This window comes from Myodes glareolus, chromosome 2 (genome assembly GCF_982192425.1).
Source record: "Myodes glareolus chromosome 2, mMyoGla1.1, whole genome shotgun sequence".
In the NCBI taxonomy this organism is placed as follows: domain Eukaryota; kingdom Metazoa; phylum Chordata; class Mammalia; order Rodentia; family Cricetidae; genus Myodes; species Myodes glareolus.
In genome coordinates, this window is record NC_142027.1 from 136,520,775 (window position 1) to 136,545,025 (window position 24,251).

Sequence of the window (24,251 nt, forward strand, 5' to 3'; positions counted from 1 at the left end):
GCCAGTTTATCTTGTCATCTGTCCACAGGCTCGAGGATCTCAGTGTTTGTTCTTTGGACTTGGAGCTTCTTTAGGTTTGAATCAGCACTTGGTGTCATCTGCCTCAGGCATTGGTCATTTACAGTGAGAGTCATGTAGGAATGCTGTTTAAACACAGTTGTCCAGGACTCACCAGCATCTTTCCTCCACTTTCTCAGCAGATCTGCCTCCACGCTGAAGTTCTCAGGTGTGCCAGCACTCTGCTGCTGAGAAGGGAGAAAGAGCAGCTAACCCTGTGTGCTCCTCAGGGGCCGTCTGGGCCGACAGGGTCTGTGAGTGCGGACCCTGGACGGCAGGGTCTGTGAGTGCGGACCCTGGACGGCAGGGTCTGTGAGTGCGGACCCTGGACGGCAGGGTCTGTGAGTGCGGACCCTGGACGGCAGGGTCTGTGAGTGCGGACCCTGGACGGCAGGGTCTGTGAGTGCGGACCCTGGACGGCAGGGTCTGTGAGTGAGGACCCTGGACGGCAGGGTCTGTGAGTGCGGACCCTGGACGTCAGGGTCTGTGAGTGCGGACCCGGATGACAGGGTCTGTGAGTGCGGACCCGGATGGCAGGGTCTGTGAGTGCGGACCCGGATGGCAGGGTCTGTGAGTGCGGACCCGGATGGCAGGGTCTGTGAGTGAGGACCCTGGACGTCAGGGTCTGTGAGTGCGGACCCGGATGGCAGGGTCTGTGAGTGAGGACCTGGGCTGATGTTCTCTTACGTTCTGTCGCCGTCCTCACACTTGACCAGGACGTGCTTTCCAGCCTCCTTTTCCTGCCAGTTTTCCTTTCAGCCTCGCCTCGTATGGATTTTGTGCGGCCGCTTATGGCTCTGGGCTGCTTCCCATAAGGGGCTCCGTCATGACCCACCAGGGACCGCTTTTTAAAAATACTTTGAAATTTATTTATTTTCTGCTGTGAGGCATGTGTGCTTCTTCTAGTAAATAAGTCTGAGGTAAGCTGCTGATACCCGACCAGAGGAGAGCTTTGCATTCATTACATCTTTAATGAAGGCGCTCCAGAACGTCCTTAATAAATACTGATGAACTCATGGCTGCATTTATCCATCTCTGCTTCTCCAGGGAATTATGGGAAGGGCCACAGCTCCAATAACTCTGCATAATCATCATCGACTCTGACTCTATTGATTGTCATTAACCAAGATGTATGGAAAGCAGTTCTAAGTGTGCAGTGTGTAGACCACACAAGGGCCATTAAGATGTTCATTAGTTTTCAATTGCTACGTCTTACGCCCCCCTCGATGTTTGCTCTCCTGCATTTCCACAGAGTGGCTGCACTGTGGGACTGAGTTCATTTTGTTAATTGTGCAGTACAGCAGTCATGTTCTGTACAAAACAGTAAATACTCTAGCTTTTATTGATCACTCCAGAAGGCACGGAGCAAGTGAAGAAGTCTCTAAATAGCCTCTGTGTGTGGGTGCTGCACCTCACCGGCTTTCAGCCACTTCAACCATCCAGGTTGAAGGCAGCAGATCCCGCATTCAGGTCGCTGTCAGCTGCTTCCAGCACTCTGTGCACAGAAGCAGTTCTCAGGCCAACAACGGCTCCAACTGCTGGTGGACAGCGTGGGAGATGCTGGGGAGTGGAGTGGGGAGAAAGGGACCTGACACCAAGGAGAGTACTCCAGACAGGCCCAGGAGCAGGCCAGGTTCCTCCTGGGAAGCCCACTCCAGCTGGTCCAGAGGATTGTCAGCACTTAGGAGTGCTCGATTGTGGGGAGAGGGTGTCCCTCTGTACTCCTGGGCTGCACTGGTCATTAGTAATCCACTATAGCATTTGTGTGTCTTCCTAGCTGGAGGGAGGGAGCACAGCAGCAGAGTCCTTGGCACAGGGCTGAGGCCTGATCAGAATAGAGTTGGGACTTCATTTGAGAGTGGCAGAAACAGGGTCCTGTGAAGGCGGAAGAAATTTCGATGATCTTTGTTATGTGCTCGCCAAGGGTATGACACTGGGTATGGAAGGTGTTCCAGTTCCCACTGTTGCTGGTGTCTGACTTCCCATGAGATAGGGTGGTGAGACTGATGGAGAGTGTTTGGTGGGGCAGGGAGGGGGGAGGCTGTGTCCTGCCCAGCTGAGCACAGTATGCAAACCACAAATTCCTTGTGTTTCATTTAACTGGGGTTGGTTCTTGTGAGTGGTATCTGTTGAAGGCTGTTGTTTTGGGGTGTGGAGTGCCTGATGGGCTAAGCAGCAGGCTGAGGGAGCGATCACTTAACTCTGCCTCATTGCTCTTCCGGCAAACCCTCCTACACTTGTCCATGTTGCTTGGAAGAGCTGAGAACACATTTATGTCTAGTGACTAAGAGCTGGCACCAGGGAGCACATGTAGCCTCCCCTGCAGAGTGTCGCACGGGAGGGATATGAATGGTCGTGCAAGGTAAGACCAGTTCCTCTATCCCCCTTTCTTGTGGCCTTTTGCTCTGAATAAATCTTCTGCTGGCAGAAGCATCCATTAGCAGAAGCTCTTCAATGGTAATCATTTTAAATTGGCAATTGCCCTGGTGTACTGAGGCGCCTGCCATGGGGGTCAGCTACCGTCTCTGACCACCCCCATTTAGAGGTAAGCACCACCTTGCCAGGCATAGCATGACTGGGAAAACAAGTGGTTCTTCATGTCCCTGGCCCATGTGCACCTCGGGTGAATCCCCACTTGCTGTGACGAGGTTGCCTCCATTCTTCTATGTCGTCCATCAGCTAATGTTTTAGTTGTACTGTGCACACTAATTACAGCCATCAACGCCAAGGTTCAGAGGCTTCCTGACAGTGCGACTGTCATAGTGGTGTCTTAATTGGCTGAGTGTAATTGTCATTAGGCAGCAGTGGAGCATCTGGAGCCTTTTCCACTTCCATACCCTTGTCTTCCCTTGCCCTGGCCATTGTGAGTTAAGCACGCTTTAGACCACACTTAGGAGTTCCTGCAGGTCCCTCTGCCCTAGTTATCCATTGGTGAAAATGCATGCCTGCAGCCTGCTTCAGCAGCAGCACCTGTGTTGTTTTCTCCCTTACTGTCAGAGCCTGTGCATGGGTCCTACAGCGCCTGTTCAAATGGGAAATCTGCTTCCTCGGTGAAAGGGGCAAATGCTTGTGATTTGCACGCTTCTTTGACTTCGAAGAACAGAGTTAATTCAAGTGGCTGTTTGGAAAGTTCCCTGTTTATGCAAATAACCGGGCTTGCCTGCTGTCTCCTAGAGCTACAGTTTAGTGTGCTTGGAAGGAGAGCAAAAGTCTGAGAAGAGCCGCCTGTGTTCTGGGTGTTCTAGCCTCCTGTTAGTACTGGGGGCTGCTGGCTGGGAGCAAGGACAGCTGCTGCCACCTGTGAGAGCACTGCTGGTGACCTGCCCTTTCCAGACACCACTTTTCGGTAGCATTAGCTTGTGTGAGGTAGAGATGCAGGCCAGGTGAGGAGGTGAGGCCAGCTGGTGATAGCACACAGCTGCTGAGACAGCAAGGCAGGCTGACTGCAGGCGGGGCTGGCAAGGAGTCTAGGATGGCCCCTGGAATGAGTGGGAGGCCCTGGTGTGTATGTGTTGGAGGGAGTGGAGATAGCTCTGAGAGGGAAGCCGTGTGTGGAGAAGCCAGAGCCTCCAGAGGAGCACATTTGTCTTGCTGTGCAGGTGGAGTGAGCGCAGTGACTTCGCTATGCCCTCTGCTTGTCCCCAGCGAGGACACAGCAGTAACGTCTTACACCGCTCGCTCACTGCTGTGTAGCTCAGAGTGAAGCATGTTTCCCTTGTGGTATTCATTGCTGTTTGTCAGAATTATCTGGAGAGGGCGGTGAGCTGGAGCCCTGATCCCTCAGCCTTCTCTCTATTCCCTGCTCCTCCCGCTGTACCCCAAGGGAGCATCAGCATGAAGTTTGCTGCAGACAAGCATTTTCAGCCATGGACAGCAGTGCTGAGTGAGGGCAGAGGGACCTGCACAAGCTCCTGGAGGAACACAGTGTGAAGATCATGGATGTGCTGAAAGCCCAGCCAGGGCTGCCGGGAGCAGGAGCATCCCATGCTTATTTCCTTCTCATGCACCTTTCTCTTCCTCTTGCTTTTCTGAGTTGTTCCTTTTGTTGAGTTGAGCCTCAAGAGTGGACTCACAGTCTAGGCTCCCATGTTTGCCTTCCTGACTGTAGCTGAAACTGGCTGTATTCTAGTGAACAACCCAAGTCAGACTGAGGGTACTGAGCTGGGTGCAGTTCTGTGTAGGGTTCCTCACCAACAGTGGTCATCCAGACCACTTCCTGAAGAGCCTGGAGTTTGTGGCTGTGTTGTTCAGGGCACATCAGTGTACAGCTTTGGTCATGTTCTGCCACTGTTATGGACAGTAGAAGGTTAGTGATTGTCGGAGCAGCAGCAGTCAGCGTTGGGAGCCCCCTACCATGTGCTCCTCTTGGCAGATTTCTGCCTGCACCCCGTCCTGCAGAGTGAGCTCGTGTGCACATGTAGACTAATAGCTGGGGAGCGCTGCAGTGTGTGCTTGAGGAGTCCTGAATCAGAGCACGCAGTGAATGTGTTAAGAAATCTCACCCTGGGGCTGAGATGGCTCTGTGGGTGAATCACTGTCCTAAAAGCCTGGCATTGCGCGTCCAGTTTTGGAACCACATGATGGTAGAACAAGAGTCTGCTCGGCAAAGTTTCCCTCTGACTTTCAGATGTGCTGTGGCACACATGTTCCCCTCCTCCAGCATACATGCACACAGTAAATACATAACCATGGGCCTCTGGCCTGAGACTGGCCTTCTGTAGTCACCTCAGACGTGCTTGTGTCCTAGGCTTTTTGACTCTACAATGTTGTGTGATTGGGGCCTCGGGAAGACTGTTCCTTAGCATCCCTGTGCTCCTTGTGAGGCCCCCACAGGTGCTTCTCCTCAGTCCCCGCCCTCCCCAACGGAGGGATTCAGCAGGAGGAATGCGGACCCCTCAGTAACAGGCAGTGCATAGCATCATTTGGCTGCCCCATCACCCTGGGACTTCATGACCGAGTAGGTCGTCTAGGAAGTGACCAAAGTCACAGGCTAGAGTTAGTGCCCTGCTTTCTCAGTGGGCAGGACAGGCGCCTTTCACAGGAAGGCAGCAGTGCCTGCGCAGGAGTCCTCTGCTCCTGGAGGAGGTGTGAGCGCTTAGCTGCGGGCTGTTAGTCTTCAGTCCCTGCTGCTCCAGTCTGCAGGCACGGTTGGTGGGACACCAGCGTGTGTCCATGCTTCTCCCTCGATTCCCAGCATGGAAGGAGTGGAGGTGACAGCCTGTGGATGAGGGTGAGAGGGGGGGCACCACCTCAGTGCTCCTTCCTCCCTTCCTCCCTCCCTTCCTTCTTGAGACAGGGTCTCCTGGTGTAGCTCTGGTCATCCTGGAGCTCACTCTGTAGAACAGGCTGACTTTGAACTCACAGAGATCTGCCTGCCTCTGCCTCCCAGTACTGGGATTGAAGGTAGTTGTCACCGTTGTGCTGTGTCTACAGCCTTCTGTGGTCAGTTGACTCCTTCCCCACTAGTCATCCATCCAGACGGCTACAGGAACGGAGCCTCCCAGCCCGCCCACGTGCTGCTGTCTGTGCCCTCCAGATTTTCCCTGGAACCAAGAATATTCTTCTCTTCCAGATACACGTCAGGGGACGTGAGGGTGTGGGACACCCGCACCTGGGACTATGTGGCCCCCTTCCTAGAATCTGAGTCAGAAGAGGAGGAGCCTGGAATGCAGCCATATGTCTCCTTTGTGAGGATCAACAGCTCGCTGGCAGTTGCGGCTTATGAGGATGGTGAGTACCCCAGTACCCCAGCCCTCCGCCTCCCTGTGCAGGAGAAAGCCTCATCAACTGCAGCAGCTGCAGCTGCTCCCATGTCCTCCATGCATACACGTTCACGTGCTCCCTGCCTCCTGTGCATAGGTATATACACATTTACACACATCCGCCTCTTCTGGGAACACAAGCACATGTACATTCATGCACTGCCTTCTGCTTCTATATGAAGAAGCTAGCCATAACCCTGGTCTATTAGTAGACATTGGAACATGGTACCCATTAAAACTGGTGTTTAATTCATCCTGGAACCCTGGAGCTGGATGTCAGTGCCAGACATGATGAGGCTGGCCAGACCATCTTAAGCAAATGGTGTGTTTAGTTTAAAATATTAAATATACTTGGCCTCCTTTTCCTGTATCCTCGGCTCAGGCTGAAAAGACTAGAGATAAGGATAGAGGGGTGATCTGACATGGATGGGCAGAAAACTGGCGATCAGTGCCTGCCTTCACCTGGCGCTCACCCACCAAGCGCGGTCCTTGATGTGTTGTCTCCAGCCTGGAGAGAATCCTGAGTGTGTGTGAGCAACTGTGGGTTTATAGAACTGTTATGGAAATGATGGGACATGTGACATTGTTAGCTGATAGAAGTGATCACGGCTCTGGCCGTGGCAGCCTGCCTGCCTACTGCTCACAGTCGTAATGTCCATTGTGTTGAAGTCTGCTGCTCCAAGAGCCACATACCTCCCCCGCTACACCCCGGTCCCTGGCCTGGAAGTTGTATCTTAGCACATTTCTGGGACTCAGTGTTCATACCATGGCCATGCAGATCTTCAGGCAGTGTGATGTCATTTGGCACAGAGGGGTGGAGCTACAGTAGCCATTAGGGAGTTTTATAAATGTCTAATATTCAGTGATAAAAATTCAGAGCTAAAAAGAGCAAATATAAGGATTTAAAAAATTGAGCAAAACTTTGTACTTTATTCTTCTGGTTTAATGTTATTAGACACTACAAATGGACATTTGCAAAGTTAAGACTGGGGTGTAGCTCAGCATCGTGCTTGCCTGCCATATATGAGGCCCTAGTTTCAACTCTAGCTTCCCCAGAATGGTAGCAGCAGCAGCAGTAGCACCAGAATGCTGCTTCCGTGGCCTTAACATGGCTTTTCCATGTGTGGTTGATGATCCCAGGTGGGCAGTATAGCCTCGGCCTGAGCTGATCCCAGGTGGGCAGTGTAGCACAGGTGAGCTGATCCCAGGTGGGCAGTGTAGCACAGGTGAGCTGATCCCAGGTGGGCAGTGTAGCTGCAGACTGAGCATGCTTGCTGCTTAGCCTCCAGCTGGACTCGCGGCTTTGGAAAGCTCTAACAGCACTTGCCATTCTTGAATGGCAGACTCTTCTACCATTGGGGAAACTGAAGACTAGAGGGTGAAGTTGAAAGTCCGGCTGCTGTCGTCTCCCAGCTCCACTGTAGGCTGGAGTGGTGTTACTGACAGCAAACACAGAGACTCCTGTGAATACCGAGCTCATCGTAGCTGATGAGCTAGAAAATAGAGCTTGAAGGAAAAATAAAGTGTGGTGCAAATTAGGTATGCAGGCAGACATACAGACGCACAGCGACCGTACACAGATGAGTGTGCGTGTAGACACAGGGAGCCTGGTGCATGCTAAGCAGTGCTCCTCCGCTGAGCTCTCCTTGCTGCTGACAAGAGTGTCTATGGCCCAGTCACTGTCATTGCATATAAATAGGGAACACCCTAGGCATGATAGACAACTTTCTTCATGTAAATACTTGAACATGGAATTTCTTTCTTTTTTTTTTAGAAGAAATTTGATTTTTTTATTTATTTTTATTTATTTGTTTATTTATTATGTATACAGTATTCTTTCTGCAGTCCAGAAGAGGGCACCAGGCCTCATTTCAGATAGTTGTGAGCCACCATGTGGTTGCTGGGAATTGAACTCAGAACCTTTGGAAGAGCAGGCAATGCTCTTAACCACTGAGCCATGTCTCCAGCCCCTTGAACATGGAATTTCAAAACATACGTCAAATATTTTGCTTAAGAACCTTACTTCATCCAGGATTAGTGGACATCTTTACCACCAGTATTTGGGAGGCTGAGGCAAGTGAATTCCAAGTTTGAGACCAGCCTGGTCTACTTAGCCCCAGGCCATCTGGGGCTACATGTTGAGGACCTGTCTCAAATTCATAGTTAAAGGACAAACAACAAAGCTATTAAAAAGGTGAAAGGAACCACTCCAGGTGTTCTTCTAGGCCTTCTCATCTTCCTAAGCCAGCTTTGTGCACTTCAGTGGGTCTTCTTGTTTTTAAACTAATGCTGCACGTTGGCAACCTGTGTTATTCCTTCCTCTTCTCAGTGTTGTGCCGTGGTGCCATGCTGTACCATGCCACATGTGTGGAGCCCTTATCGCTGGACATCAGAACCCCTTGTTCTTTTTGAACTCAGTGACCTTGAATTTACGCATCTGTAAAATCCAGTCTGCAGCACTGGCCGTTGCTAGACTGAGGCGTCAGTACTTGGGGTTTGCGTAAATAACTACTGAATTGTCCCTAGATGTGTTCTGTCAGTTGCTGGTCTTTTGCTGTTGTCTAACTTTTATGTGTATGGGTGTTTTTCCTACATGTATATACCTGTGTACCACGTGCACGTAGGGCCTGTGAAAACAAGAAGAGGACATTGAATCCCCTAGCACTGGAGTTACGTACAGTTGTGAGCTGCCATGTTTGTGCAGGGTCTGTGGAAAAGCAGCTAGTCCTCTGACCACTGAGCAATCTCTCCAGCTCCCCTCCTTGGCTTTTTGCCGTAGTACCATACCCGAAAGCCTCATTTTTCACACCTAGGTAGCTTTCCTTTTTGTATATGCCCGTAGCTCATTGCAAAGCAGGTATGTGTGCATTTGCTCTCACAAGCAGCATTGTAGTGAAAAGCTTTGTACAGATGTCCTTTCACATGTAAGAAGGGTCTCCAGGTAGGAGGTGAGCACAGATGCCATGCTGTCTTCTGCTCTCCTGGCGGATGTGAGCTATGCCTCTTCTCAGTTTGGGGTATTGATGGATGTGGTAGGGAATGGTACATGACTGTGGTTGTAGTTCTCCCGGTGGGAAGAGTTGAACCTTTTCTTACGCACACCTGCTGCTTGTAGTCCTTCTCTTTCCTTTGTAGTTATATCATGTTTAAATCCTAGCCACAGTAGGAAGTAGGGACCTGAGTATTGGTAGTCATTGGCACCATAAGACAGGCTGCCACATCCCACAGGTCTGGGCTTTTGAGTAGGAACAATTTGTGCTTGGTCTGTTCAGGGACACTGTTGATCTGTCTGGCTACATCTTGTGCTTTAGGGTCTCAGGTCATGTTGGCAGGCAGTCACTTCACTGTGAGGTCAACTGCAGTCCTTTCAGGGTCCAGGATTGGCCTCAGAGCTTTGGCTTTGTTCACTTCCGTGTGAAGAGAAGCAGAGCCTTCCTCCCGCAGAAGCTTCCCCTCATTTACCAGTCACGTCAGATGGTCGAGATTTCCGTGGTGGATGGCAGCTTCTGGCCCTTTCCTCCATCCCAGGTGGCCATGGCCTCAGCCTCACTTGGGTGGCAGATTGACAGAGCTGATTTAGGGCTCACAGATGTAAACATCAAGTGCACATACCCCTTGTCCCGTTTCAAGAGCAGTGGTTGATGCTTCTTGGTCAAAAACACTAGAAAAGGGCCTTGTGGGGTTTGCTGTGTGCAGTTCGGGGAGTTAATGAACCCCAGCCCTCTCGTTGTGCCTAAGTGAGACCCAGACCCCTTGTTGAAGCTGCCATGCTCTCCATGTCCATAGCAGGAGCCTCCCCGCAGGGAACTGGGGAGACCACCCTTCAGCACCTTTCCTGAGCTGCGCCTGAGAGACCTGCACCTGCACTGGGAGCTGGGGTTTGGCAGGGTGACCCACAGTTGTGAGCTGTGCCCTAAGGAACCTGCGCATGCACCGGGGAGCTGGGATTTGGCGGGTGATCCACAGTTGTGAGCCGAATTCCACCCCACTGGCCTCATATTTCTTGGGCCTTGTTTCCAATTGTCAGCCCCCTCCAGTTTGATTTTACCACTAATTGTCCTGTACGTTACCATCCTGAAATGAATCAAATCAAAATGCTTTTCCTGGAGCATTAGATAAAGCAAGCGAAGGTTCTGAGTAATGAGCAGACGCTGCTAATGCAAGGACAGCAGGGGCCTTGCCAGGACGCCATCTGCTCCATGCATGCCTGCCTTTGGCCTCAAGCCATGACATTAGGGGATGGCAGTGCGCTGGGACCCATGCCCCACTCGAGTTTCCCTCAAAACCTACTCGTGGTGAGAAGTGAGATTAGACACTCGTTCTGTGAGAAAGAGTTCCTGTCTGTCTCCCTGAGGGGGAAAAAGGAGGCAAGACCTGGGGCGTCAGCACTCAAGACTTCGATGGGTGAGGGCAGCTTTCTCTCTGGTACCACCAGGCAGAGTGAGTGGGCTCGTTTATTCCTGCCGCGCCTCATGCACTTGTCACACGCATGCAGGCCTCGTTGTCCCTCTGGATCCTGGTGAAACATTTCTCGTTTACCAACGGGTCAGTGGTGGGCAGGAGTGTCTGTAAGCTCCTCCATAACTGTAAAAGACCACAGTTTACTTAGGCAGCTCTGGAGACTGGGTGCTCCTAAGGTCCGTTCTCTAGGTTTACGTTTAAAAACTAGAGTTATCCGAGAATTGTGCCCGTGTATGCTGACTGTTGGCAGTGGTGCCCGAGTACACTATGTGGTTGACTCCTTCCTTCTGGCCAGGGTTGGTGATTTAGAAATGGAGCACCATGATCCTGAGGTTTGTGTGAGCTATGAGCTGCCCGCCCACTCTGCCTGTGAATTGTGGAGAACTTTTCTCTTAAAGTCTGAATAACGAGCTCTTGCCTGCTGTCCCAACTGCCCCGAGGCTTAGGAACAAAGAACAGAATTGAAGCTCCTTTCGGACAGAACATGAAAACCGCCAGACATTGACAGCATTTCCATAACAGTGGGAATGCTCACGGTTTTATGATGTTCAGGAGAGAATTAGCAGACAAGTGCGTAGTGACTAGTGGGTTGGCTCAGTAGGTAAAGGTGTTTGCTATCACGCATGATGCCCTTAGTTCTTCCCAGAACCATGTGCTTGAAAGAGAACCAAGGCCACATGTACGCACACACTCTCTAAGTGTTATCTAGTTTTAAGTGCAGAGTTCAGAACTGAGATGGTTTGGAAGTATTTAAGACACAGAACTCTGGCTTTTTGAGTCACAATCTCTCTGTGTGGTCCTGGCTGCCCTGAAGCTCGCTGGGTAGACCAGACTGGCCTTGGAGACGTCGAACTTTAATTGACAGGTACTCAGCACATCCCAGGGCATTCCATTTTGTTCAATAGACAAGCTGTGGGAACTGTAATGTGTTGAGCTGTTGAATCAAACTGTTGCTTTGAAGGCTTTTTTTGCTTCTCAGGGAGAAGAACTGGGCACCATGCTTGTCATGTGTGCCCGAGGCAGGCTGTTCCCTCAGCAGAGGCTGTAAGGGACTCACTATGGTGGACTGGGTTGATGAATCTGTCCTTTATTTCCTAGTGTAATGGTGACCCATGGTTTGAAGTGAGTTGGTATTGGAGAACTGTTAGTAAATCACAATCCATATCTAAAGTCAGCCCAGACATTGACTTCAGTGAGCAGGTGACGGTGCTGCCCACCAGGACTCCACTGTCCCCAGAAGCAGTGACACTGATTCCGCCACATTCTGTGCCTCTCCCTCAGCGACCTTGAGCTGTAAAGGGGCATCTGCCTAGGATGGTGGTGCGCAGTCTTCTGGCATCTCATGCTTACCCCCAGTATGGCAGCACACAGGTCTCCTACTGTGTCCTTTCTAGTGTTTAAAGTTTTTTAAGTGTTCGTAGAGCAGATCATGGGATGAGGCAGTCTCCCCACAGAAGTGAACAGTTCAGGAAATACTTAAGAAAATCCATTTCACTTCCTTTTTGCCCCGAATTCTGAGAACTGCTGAATTCAGCCTCTCACCAATAAGGCTCATTGACCCTTCAGGGTAGGAGAGAACCATCTGCCCTGTCAGGACTGTTGTTGTTGAATGCATCACTCAAGGTAGACATAAAAATGTTTCTTGATTAAAACAACAGCAGCAACAACAACAAAAATCCTGTAAATGAGCACCCTTGGGCTTTCCTGTTCTGCTGGTACTTGCCTCTCAAGGATGTTGGCTTCTCATTGTGGACGGAGCTGAGTAGTACCTGAAGCAGTTTCCTGTAACCATCCTGCTATTGATTGTGTGCATAGACCACAGCAAGGTTGTCCACAGTGTCTCTGGTCTGCCGCACTAAGGGGGATGCTCTGTTTTCATCCAGCCACCTGTGTGTGTGGTCCTGCTGTATGTCACCAGCTGAGGACTTGAGGGTCATGTGCACTGTCTTTGCAGTAAGCTCCTGCCTGACAATGTACAGCTTCACAGGTCTGCACTGTAGCCTGTCTGCCCTGCTGAGTCCATGTGTGATCTCTTTCCAAGATTGCTAATTGGATGTTACTGGGTTGGGTGGGATGGGGGGTGCCCTATGTAAGAGGCAGCATGTGCTTAGAACCCTTAAAGCTGAAGACAGATTGACTTATAAAACCATCCTTGGTAAATTCCCTTGTCAACTGGCTCCATAATCCATGTCTGTTGTCTCTGTAGGTCCCACCATAGCTCTCTGTCCTCCTTCCAGGGCCTCCTTCTCCCTTCAGTATCCTCCTCTTACTTCCAGTGCCCCTCCTCCTTCCTGTTCCCCCTCCTCCTTCCTGTGCCCCCTCCTCCTTCCTGTGCCCCCTCCTCCTTCCTGTGCTTCTCCTCCTTCCTGTGCCCCCGCCTCCTTCTAGTGCCCTCCTCCTTCTTCCTGTGCCCCCTCCTCCTTCCTGTGCTCCCTCCTCCTTCCTGTGCCCCCTCCTCCTTCCTGTGCCCCCTCCTCCTTCCAGTGCCCTCTTCCTCCCCACAGTGCCCTCCTCCCGCAGTGCTCCCTCCTCCTTCCACTGCCCCCCTCCTACTTCCACTGCCCCCCTCCTACTTCCAGTGCCCCGCTCCTCCCTGTGCCCTTCTCTTCCCTTTCAGTGTCCACTTAGATCGACTTTGTGCAGGTGACATGGCAGTGATGCCAGAAAGCTTGCACACACCAGTGTTAGTGTTCAGTCTGTAGCATCCCTGAGTGGTGGAGAGAGCATTCTCTTTGTCTTCATCTTCACTGTGAGTCCCAAGAGCAGCAGACATGTGCATCAGTAAGGTGTGATCCTGAGGGCTGTTCTGAGTCTCAGAGGAACCCAGGTTAGAAATGGTGAGCAGCCGTCTATGTCAGAACTTCAGTGCTCAGATTGGTGGTCCTGTGTGAGTTCCTTACAGATGAGGTGCCGAGAATGAGACGTAAACAGTCTCCTTCCATCCTGCTGGATTGCTGCATGCTGCCTCAGTAGGGCGAGGGGCATTTGCTTTAGGGGCTGCAAGCACTGCTAGGAGTCTTGGGAAGAAACTGAAGACAAGGGGTCAGATGCTGTCATTCCCATCCGAGCAAAGGTTTCTCGGGAGAGACCATGAGCTTGGACTTCCAGAAACTTGATCCTTCCTGCTTCTTAGTTAAAGCCCACAGGAGGAGGACCCATAGGACAGCCGCTCCTTCAGCATGACAGTCGCTTTCCCTAACGTAGGCGAGACACGTTATTGGGATGATGCTTTGAAGGCCTTCTCCACCACGCGAATGCAGGAGAGGAACTGGGACATCTGTAGTGCAAAGCTCTTCCACTGTCTTTGTGTTGTGTGTCATCATCTGCTGAGCGTGACTGACGGATGGCGAGTGACGGCGGACTATCCTGCATCTGTTTCAGGATTATTGCAGCCAGGTGATTGATAATCTCCCTGAATTCCCCAGGAGTTGGTAATTTTGACGATTCAAAACCAGAAAGACGGCAACCGTTTGTTGAGCATTGTTCGCTGGGCTTTTTCGGGGATTTGAGGCAGGGACCCTACCAGTCTCCAGAGGAGTTAGCATCTTTAACCATGGATCTCTCCTGTGGCCCAGAAAGCAGACTTCCTGTGTGTAGGCAACCCCTTCACACCGGCTCAGGCCTCGTGGTGCCAAGGCAGTAGTCATGGCAGGACTCTGACTAAAAGCTTTAACATGTGCGTTTAGGTTTACTGGTGTCTCAAGGAGAAAGCTCCACCTTCTGACCCTGAGGTTGACTAGAGCTTTAATCTCCATCTGAGGAGCTCTCGTTAGTTCTGCAGGCTCTTGTGTTGACCTTGTCATGCACTCTTGTTTATGCCTAGGGCTGTGGACGATTCTCGGGGATCTAGGAGCTCTGGAATGTAAACCTGGAGTCTTGGCCTCAGTGATCTTGGCCCAGGGCAGAAGATCCTGGGCTGTATGACAAAAGCTAGCTGGGCACGAGCAGTTCTTGCTTGCAAGCACATGCCTTAACAGTGGACTGTAAGCTGAAAATGGTAACCAACCCTTCCCAAGTTGCTTTTGGTCACAGAAACAAAGGTGGAACTAGAATGGTGTTGGGTGGTCATGGGTGGAGAAGGCTCAGCAGTTACCACGTCTGGAGCCCTGCTCTTGAGGATACTAGCCATCACCAGCAGAGCCCAGCTGTGGGAGAAATGGCTGACTGTGGAGCACGGGCAGGAAGGACAGCCTTGAGAAGTATGAGGTGTCACATACAAAGACCACAGAGCTAGCTAGCTTGATAGTGTCCCATTAGTCAGATCTGGCCAGCTCGAGTATCAAACGTGAGCAAGGACAGTGGCAGATTATAACCCAGTGAATAGGCACAATCTGTCACAAGCATGCTGTGACAAGGGCAGAGGAATGAAAAGGGAAAGTGAGGAAATCTGTTAAGCAGGAACGTCAGCTCATAAATATAGAAAGATGGTGGGAGTGGAAAGTCACTAATTGGTGACTAATAACTAGATGAGGAGAAAAAAATAGTTTACGCTAAAACTAATAGATAAGAATGAAACGAGATCAGAATGTTCTATAGTCCCAAAGAGTATCTTCCGAAAACATTAATTAAAGGAGAGAAGAGTGGTATGCAGTGGGGCAGCTTGGCAGTCTGTCTGTGAGGGGCCATGCTGACATCGTCCCTATGGCTCAGGCTGACTCTCCGTGCGTGATGGCAATGGCAAAATCAGCAGAGTGCAGCTCTGACTTGCTAGCTCCACACAGTCATGCGGCAGTAAAGGGCAAACCCAGGTGGAGGGTCATCTCACGAAATGGCTGCTCTTTCTCGGGGCTGTTCTAGACTGTAGGACAATCAGCATTCCAGGGGTCAGATCCAGGGTCTTGTCATGCTGAGCAAACGCTTCACCGAGCTGCATGCTATCCTCCGGGCCTTGGGAGAGGACAGCTAAGTACTGAGGCATCCTGGCTTGGGTCTCATAAAGGATGTAGTTAGGCAGAGGCATGAGGATGGGTTACAGGGCTTTTGAGACCCTCTGTGATTTTGAAATTATTTCATAATAATAAGAATGAAACTTTTGTCTCTGCTCAAGATTGTGCATTTGGAATTGGACTTATCCTTCCAGGTTTTTCTTTTAATTTGTGTGTGCACATACTTGTACGCACATGTATATGCATACGTGTATGTGTGTGTGTATGAGTGTGCACAATATCTGAGCTAATGTCTACCTACTTTTGTGACAAGTACTTCACACGTTGAGCCATCTCTCCAGCTCTTCTGTTGCCAGGAACTCAAAAACTAGATAAAATAAGTTAAGCTGTGAGTTTCCAACATTGCCATCCCTTAGAGAAGAATAAAGGTGAGGCCCAGAGTTACCTTAGTGTACAGGCAGGAGACAGCACAGAGCAAGGCAAGGGAAGTGAATATGTGGGATGCTATGAGTTTAGGAGGCAACTGCAAGAGCCCAGGATGAATGCTGGACAGAAACCTGCCCAGTCCAGAGACACAAAGATACTTTTATTCACTTAACAATCTCTTTTAACAGTGAGTAGGTTTTCTCATACACAATAATAGCAGTGTTTGGTGGCGGTGGGCAGGATAGAACATGTGTAGAAGCTATTTTTGTTGTTGTTGTTGTTTTGGTTGTTACCAAAATCCTTAGCAGAAACGACAGTTTTCTGTTTAAGAGCATCTGTGGAAACCCTGAGCCCAACCCATCACTAATCATACCCGGGATGGTCTTAGAAACCAGGTCCCACTGGCTCAGTACTGCACAGGGCTTCTAGTGCTGCAGAGCATGAGAACCAGAACCAGAAGGAGACCCATAGATAGGGAATTGTGGGTCAGGTACTGAAGAAGAGGCCTGGAGTCCGCAGACTGCACAGACACACACAGGAACTTTATTTGAGGAACGAAGCCTAATTCTTCATTTTATTTTTATCTCTCTACTGTTCCTGCTCTGTTCTTCCTCTGCTCTGTTCTTTTGCCCCGCTGTTCTCCTTCTTCTTCCCTGACGGTTTCCTTCTGCCTCTCTTATTTCCTCTTATCCCTTTTCTAACTCCTAAGACAAAATATTTTTACATAAGAAAAGATTACTTCACAACCACAAATTGCATATTTCCCAAAACCAAAATCTTTACACAGGAAGAAATCACATGATCACAAATTTCATGTTTTTCTTAGAAGCCCACACATAGTTAAACATTTTTCTTTATATTAATTTTTCCACCATAACATGTTCACCCCAAAACAATGATTCTTTTACAGTTGATTAATAATTTATTGATTTTTTATAATTGATTAATAATAGAGTTTTAAGCAAGCCACGTATATTTCAGCCAGTCCCTTTTGTATTGGCAGGCAACTGTTTGCGGTTACAAAGAAAGAATCAATCATTTTATTATTTATCTCAACAGGTAATATTACAAAAGATATTAAAAGAATCACAAATCTAGAATTTTTATTTATAAAAAACAGTCATTTTTACTTTAAGTCCTCAAAGTGCACACCAACTCATCAACAATTTTTAATTAAATCATGCCAGGAAGCTGAGGACAAAAATGGGTACAAGAGGTTAACCATCACCTTTGATTACCAACCCATCTTTAACAAGAAAGGTACATAGCTAGTAATAACCAGGCTGCCACTGTTCTTATTCCCTGACCTCAGTGAGACCCTTGCTCAACTATTAAAGAGTGCTTTTCTAAACTTTAAATTGTTCCTCAAGATTTTCTATATCAAAGCCGAACAAAACAAAAACATCTTAAACAACTTTACCAACAATCCCCATCTCTAAATTCTTTCGAAGGCTGGTGGTTAAATCATTAATCTGCTCCAGAAGCAATGCTTGGCAAACATCAATCACTATTATTGCACCCGTGACACTGTCCAGTGAGGGGCTAGAAGCCCCCTTAGAGTTTTCATCCAACTCATAGATTGTAAGGGATGTGGAGACCATGGGGACAATAAGCAGAGCCATGGTCATTAACAGCATGGGGTCCTCAAGACTCGAGTCCTCAGCTCTGTCTCTCCCAGGCTCACCCAACGTGATTATACTAACTGCTGGGCTGTTTTCCATGAGTTCCAAAGCTGTTTGCAGTTCCTCTCACATGGCCCCTAACAATAAATATGTATAAAATCCATATCATGAGTACACAAAAATATCAGTTATATTCAAATTAGCAGCAAATAATTACAAACTTGTTTTGCATTAAAATGTGAGGGAGTAAGAGGGGAAAAAAAGAAGACTGGATAAGAAGGTAGAAGAGATCTGTAAACAGAGGCTGCTTGTTTGTTTCCCAGCTGCCCAGGCCCAAAATAATTACACAGAAACTATATTAATTACAATTCTGTCTGGCCAATGACTCTAATGTAGTCCTAGCTAGCTCTTACATCTTGAATTAACCCATTTCTATTAATCTATGTATCGGCATGAGGCTGTGGCGTAATAGTATGGATCCATTGTGTCTGTCTCCTTTGGCAACTACGTGGTGTCTCCCTGAGTTTGCCTTCTTTTCTCCTCTATCTTTGCTTAAATTCCTGCCTTGCTCCATTCTGTGCTACCATAGGCTCAAAGCAGCTTCTTTTTTAACCAATGATAATAAAACATATTCACAGCATACAGAAGGGAATCCCACATCACCTCCTCTTTTCTGTCTAAATAAAAAGGAAAGTTTTAACTTTAACATAACAAGATACATACAACAAAACAGTTATCAAGCAAGAATTATAATTACAATATTTAGTCCATTTCCATTTGGCAAATTAAGGAAAATACGCTATCATCTATCCTATCTTTGTGAGTCTAAAGTTTTATATCTAATCTATCTTTTATAATTGTAACTATCTTTCATCAACTCCATTAAAGTCTCCAGAAGGACATAATAATACCTAAGTAAACAGGAAGTGCATTGTAAGCAACTTCCAAAATTCTAGAATTGACAGAGACATCTTGCTGCCTGGACAGTCACTCAAAGTTTTTTTTGTAACATTGGAGCATCCATCTTTAGCCTACAGGCCCATAATATCCAGCAGACTTTTTCATGAAGCAGAAAATTTTAAAGACAATCTTGCCTATATTGGCAGTTTGTCAGTTACTTCTTTTGTGTGTCCTGTAGAATGTCTGGCAGACTCTTTTTTTTAAATTGATTTTTATTGAGCTCTACATTTTTCTCTGCTCCCTTCCCTGCCTCTCCACCCCCCTCCAAACCTTCCCCAAGGTCCCCATGCTCCTAATTTACTCAGGAGATCTTGTCTTTTTCTACTTTCTACTTCCCATGTAGATTAGATCTATGTGAGTCTCTCTTAGTGTCCTCATTGTTGTCTAAGTTCTCTGAGATTGTGTTTTGTAGGCTGGTTTTCTTTGCTTTATGTTTAAAATCCACCTGTGAGTGAGTACATGTGATAATTGTCTTTCTGTGTCTGGGTTACCTCACTCAAAATAATGTTTTCTAGCTCTATCCATTTTCCCGCAAAATTCAAGATGTCATTATTTTTTTCTGCTGTGTAGTACTCCATCGCATAAATGTACCACATTTTCCTTATCCATTCTTCAGTCGAGGGGCGTTTAGGTTGTTTCCAGGTTCTGACTATGACAAACAATGTTGCTATGAACATAGTTGAGCACATGTCCTTGAGGCACGATTGAGCATCCTTTGGATATATACCCAAAAGTGGTATTGCTGGGTCCTGAGGAAGGTTGTTTCCTGATTTTCTGAGAAACCGCCATACTGACATCCAAAAGGGTTGTACCAGCTTGCACTCCCACCAGCAATGCAGAAGTGTTCCCTTTCCTCCACAACCCCCCCAGCATAAGTTGTCATCAGTGTTTTTGATCTTGGCCATTCTGACAGGTGTAAGATGGAATCTCAGAGTGGTTTTGATTTGCATTTCTCTGATGACTAAGGATGTTGAACATTTCCTGAAGTGTCTTTCAGCCATTTTAGATTCTTCTGTTGAGAGTTCACTGTTTAGGTCTGTCAGACTCTTTTATGAAACAGGAACTTTGAAGGACTATCTCATCTTCCTTTGGCAACTTCAGCAGTCATTTTTCTATGGGTCCTGTATGTCCAGTTTATACAGCATACCATCAAGCAGTCCAGGCAAGACCGCTTTCTTGCCCAAATGGCCAGTGAAAGCAAATTTCATAATGAGTTTTTTTTTAATGCCTGTCAACCTCCCTGAAGTATTTGGTGCTGTCAGAAGCAGACATGTCTCATTGTCAAGAAAAGTCTAAGTTCTTAAAACATTTTAAATGCCATATTCTGTACACCTCTGAAAGATTTGAAGAATACCTATCCATCTGAAATGTATTTCTGTACACCCAGAAAGCCCAACATGACTATCATTTTGACTATTATTAATGACTACTATTGATCTGTATTTTAATTATACATTACATTTTTAGATGAGCTGCACAAACACAATACCTTAAGCAAGAGCAGAAATACATATAACAAAACGGACCTTAAATTTGTATCAATAAACCAAGATCCATACCAGTGCAAAGTATTTGTTTCTACATCATATGCCCTTTTAAATGAAAACAAACATTTATAAACAATATTTGGGAATTTGGTCTTAGTTTTCTCTAAACTGCTTTCTGCTTTTTTTAGATGAAGTAGTATTGGGGGTTTATGGAGACCTTTTGAAAGAATTGTGGAGGAGAAAATATGAGAAAAAAATATTTTTCAAGGAGCAAAGTGTGTTGAGGGAGTTGAGGATTAGTTCAACAAAATATGGTAAGATTTCTGTGCTGGGAGCTTTGTGGAATATGTGAGAGGACTAGAGAAAGCCACACACAAGATTTGTCATGTCCACGGTCTGCCAGCTGATGGGGTCTCAGGCAGAGTCCAGGTTAGCTGTGAGTGTATGACAATGGATATACTGATGCTAAGATGTGAGCCCTGGAAGAGTTTAAAAGTCCAAATTAAAAAAAATACACAGAGCCAAAAATAATGTGGGAAAAAGGAGCTATAACCTAGAGGATACTAGATTTACGGTAAAAACCACAGAGTTCAAGACCATGTTGTTGGGCACCAGAGTGGACCTGTGCACTAGGGATCACACGAAGTCCACACAGGGAAATCACTTGTTGCTCAGCGTGGACCACCTAACAGAAGGGGCCTCTGTGGGCAGTGTCCACTCCCGACAGTACTCCTCCCTGAAAGGGCTCTCACAGACTCAGCAGATAGGGCTGTCTCAGGTGGTTCCAGAGCCCACCAGGTTGACAGCCAAGATTGAGCACCCCTGTATGCTGTGTGGCTTGCAGCTATATGTAGAAAGAACTTTAGAGAGATACAAACAGCAAACAGTTAAATACAGCAATGCTGTAACTGTTGCTTCAGTGAGATGTTGGTAGCCCTGTTTTAAAGATGATTGGTGTGGCGACCGAGTCACATGGTCAAGACATCACAAAGCACCATTCCCTTCCTCCAGCGTTCCTGTGCCTGCCTTGTGGGAACAGCCTTAGTGAAGAAAGCTCTTGACAAGTGGAGTGTGGGCTGCCTTAGGATGCAGTGTTCTCACTGGGCAAGCAGCCTAGAGGGCGACAGCACATGAACACACACACTTGTGCTTGGTTACCTATAGAATGTTGCCCATGGTAGCTCTACACTGGATGCACCCCAAAGAGTATGAGCTGGCGAGTGTGCTTTGTGTATCCATGCAGTGGAATGCTGCATATCAGTCAAGTTGGGTGGACTGTCAACCACGCGGCAACAAGAGCTGAACCTCTGCAGTGTTAACAGTGCATGAAATCAGCCAGATGGTCAAAAGTGCATCCTGCATAAAAATTCCACTGCTAGGGAGTCCTAGGGCAGATAGATCCCTGAGAATAAACAAGGTGAGTAGTCACCAGTAGCTGGAACTGTGGGGAGAGACTTGGCTGTAGAAGGGTATAAGAGGACTTCTGTGTCTGGGATAGTTCTGTGTGGTATAGTGGAGGCTACAGGACCAGCATTTTCCATTCTGGCCAAACGGCACATTGAAAGTTGATAACTTTGTATATGTAGTGTATTACCTCAATAGAGTTGATTTTTAAAAGGCAGTACTATTTTAATTACAGTTGCAACATAGTCTCGTTCTTGTACTGGTGATTATTTTGGTAGGTGCAAAGACAGTAGCTCTGAGGGTCGTGTCTAGTTCTGATTCCTAAGGTCACAGGAGTGTATTGGTGTAGAACCTGAGCCCTTGCTGCCCTCGCAGAAGATCCGGGCTTGGTTCTCGCACCCATGTCCAGTGCCCCCTTCTGGCCTCCTCAGGCACCGCACTGACACATAACAAACACAGGGTCAGGGGTTGGTTAAAAATATACATTGTGCTCTCGTAGCACGACCAGCCTCCACACAGATTCTGGCTTAAATATTAATGCTGGAAGTGACGGGCTAGGACACCCATGTACAAAGTGAGTCTGAAACATCTTTGGGTAAACAGGATTGGAGATAGCAGTCAGCTAAATTAGAATCCCCGGAGACTGAAGTAGGGACATCTTAAATAACGAAATAATCTTGTGATGGATTATAATCCAAAGGGTGCACCCAAGACCAGCAAGCTCTCTGCTTACTGTGGATATCGGTCACTTACTGTGAGAAGCCATGGTTAGGTGTCAGGTGACCTATGGGTTCAGTTTTCTCACTCCACTTGACCTTGGAGAACTAAAAATCAGCTGTGCTTTGTCGTATCTTGTCTTTCTGTGTCCCCTTCTAAGTCTGTTGGACTGTGGGAGTTCCTTGGCCCTCTGGGGGACTAGGAGTGGGACCTTAAGGCTGCAGTTGCCACCCTGGGGTTGTCTGTGAATCTGAGAAGGAGCTTCGCTGGCCAGAGACTATGAAAAGATTGGTGAGCCACATACAGTGGTGTGAGCTGTTCTCCCAGCCTCCGGAGAGGCTGAGGCATGAGATTATTTGAACCTATGAATTACAGATCAGTCTGGACACTAGTGCAAGACCGCGACTTAAAACAACAAAACCAGAAGTTAATATGCTTGTGCTTGTAGCATGATTAATAAAAACCCAGAGATAGAAATTGGAGTTCAACCTGAAGATCAGAAAAGCTAAACAGCCAGCCGCTGGCTCTTACCTCTACCTCAGTCTGAAATGGCTATCCTGCCTCCAGGAATCTCAGAATGAGACTGTCTGCTCCCGTCGTATATTCCTCTCTAGGGCTGGGATTAAAGGTGTGTGCCATCTCTGCCTGGTCTGTAAGACTGACCAGTATCACTGTCTTACTCTCTAAACTTCAGGCAAGCTTTATTTATTAGAATATAAATGAAATCTCACTACGCGGACTGACTTCATACTCGCTGTTTAGCTCCTACCTCAGCCTGCTTAGTGCTGGTTTACGCATGCACCATCATGCCTGACCTCATCGTTTTACTCTATTAGAAATAGTCCTAAAATTGTATTTTAAAACCCTTGTATGAGGGGTTGGTTAAGAGCATGGTTGCTCTTCCAGAGGACCCATATGGCGGCTCACACCCATCTGTAGCTCCAGTTCCAGGGGATCAGACAGTGCAGGCACTAAGCATGCAAGTGGTACATAGACTTACACACAAAACACCCATACACATACAATTTTAAAGTCCTCTTAAGAAAAATTTAACTTGAAATGACTAGTGTCATAAACCCTACCACTGTCTTCTGCTTCAGTAGCTGTCAGCGTTATTTCTAAATTAAGTGGTTCTGAGTTCTGTATTGCTATGTCATAGCCAAAGTAACTTAGGGGAAGAAGGAGTTTACTGGGCTTACACTTCTGGTCGTAGTCCATTGGTAGGGAAGTCAGGGCGGGAATTCAAGCAGGAATCTGGGAAGGTGCTTGATGTCCCACACAGCATTACCTCCAGCCAGGGAATTCATAGCCAGAGAAGTGCAGCAGGAACCATGGAGGATGCTGCTTGCTGGCTCACACACAGGCCCATACCCAGCTAACTTTCTTAGACAGCCCAGTACAAACTATCAGCCCAGGGAATGGTGCCACCCACAGTGGGCCGGGGCCCTCCTTTATACATTAAAAATCAAGACAGTTCCCCACATACATAAACTGCCCAAAGGCCAGTCTCGTCTGACTCTCCTTCAATTGAGACTCCCTTTTTTTTAAAAAAAAAAAAATTATTAGAATTATCTTATGTGTATGAGTGTTTTACCTGCATGTATGTATGTGTACCACATGTGTCCCTGGTGCCTAAGAAGATCAGAAGAGGGAGTTGGAGACGCTCAGATTGGAGTTGCAGACAGTTGTGAGTTGCCATGTGGGTGCTGGGAATTGAACCTGGGCCCTCTGCAAGAGCAACAAATGCTGTGAACCACTGAGCCAACTTGGCAGTCCGGAGACTCCCTCTCTGGTGACCCTAGGCTGTGCCAAGCTGACTGCTGAGCTAACCGGTTAGAGATAAGCAGGGGTTTTAAAGAAGGGAGAGCAAGCACAATGCCAGCGTTAACTAGAAGCTCCTGGCCTGTGCTGGGATAGCTGCTTTATCTCATCCAGGGAGGATGTGGCAACCATAGTTTTGGACTCAGAGTTTAATTCACCTGAACTGATTAACAGACCTTTTAAAATTTGAGTTTCTAATTTAATTTTGCCCACCAGAATTAAATATCCTCTATAAAATTATGCAGATTGTACTTGAAAAAAATCACACTACTCAGATCATTATAAGCTATGTAATAGGCTATGTATATTTTTTACATAGCATTACTTGTGGAAAGTATTCAAGCAGTGTGGAAGTGTATATGACGGCGAGGCAGCACTGGTTTGTTGCAGGCGTCATTATTAAGCTATGACTGTCGCTAGGACCCAGTTAGCCTTCCCCACCAGCGTCTGATGGGTGACATGATGGGAAGGCAGTGGCTAGTAGCATCAGGCTTTGCAAAAGTGGTGCCTTGGTGATGTCCTCTGCCTTCTTAGGCCGTCCTGGTAAAGCCTTCTCTGCGTTGTCTGGCTTCTCTGTCTGTCTCCTCTTCCTTGGTCTCTGCACTCCAGACTGCACGGAGACTCTGGGCAGTTAGCAGTGCGCTGTTC

The 24,251-nt window shown here is 47.8% G+C and overlaps 1 protein-coding gene across 1 annotated transcript in view; it reads left to right on the forward strand.

Moving 5' to 3' along the window:
* The window catches only part of Fbxw8 (F-box and WD repeat domain containing 8), a 99,371-nt gene that overhangs the window by 33,709 nt on the left and 41,411 nt on the right, over positions 1 to 24,251 (forward strand). The window contains exon 5 of the mRNA XM_085681279.2: positions 5,630 to 5,787. Within this exon, the coding sequence (XP_085537405.1) occupies positions 5,630 to 5,787 (158 nt within the window). The remainder of the gene's footprint in view (positions 1 to 5,629; positions 5,788 to 24,251) is intronic.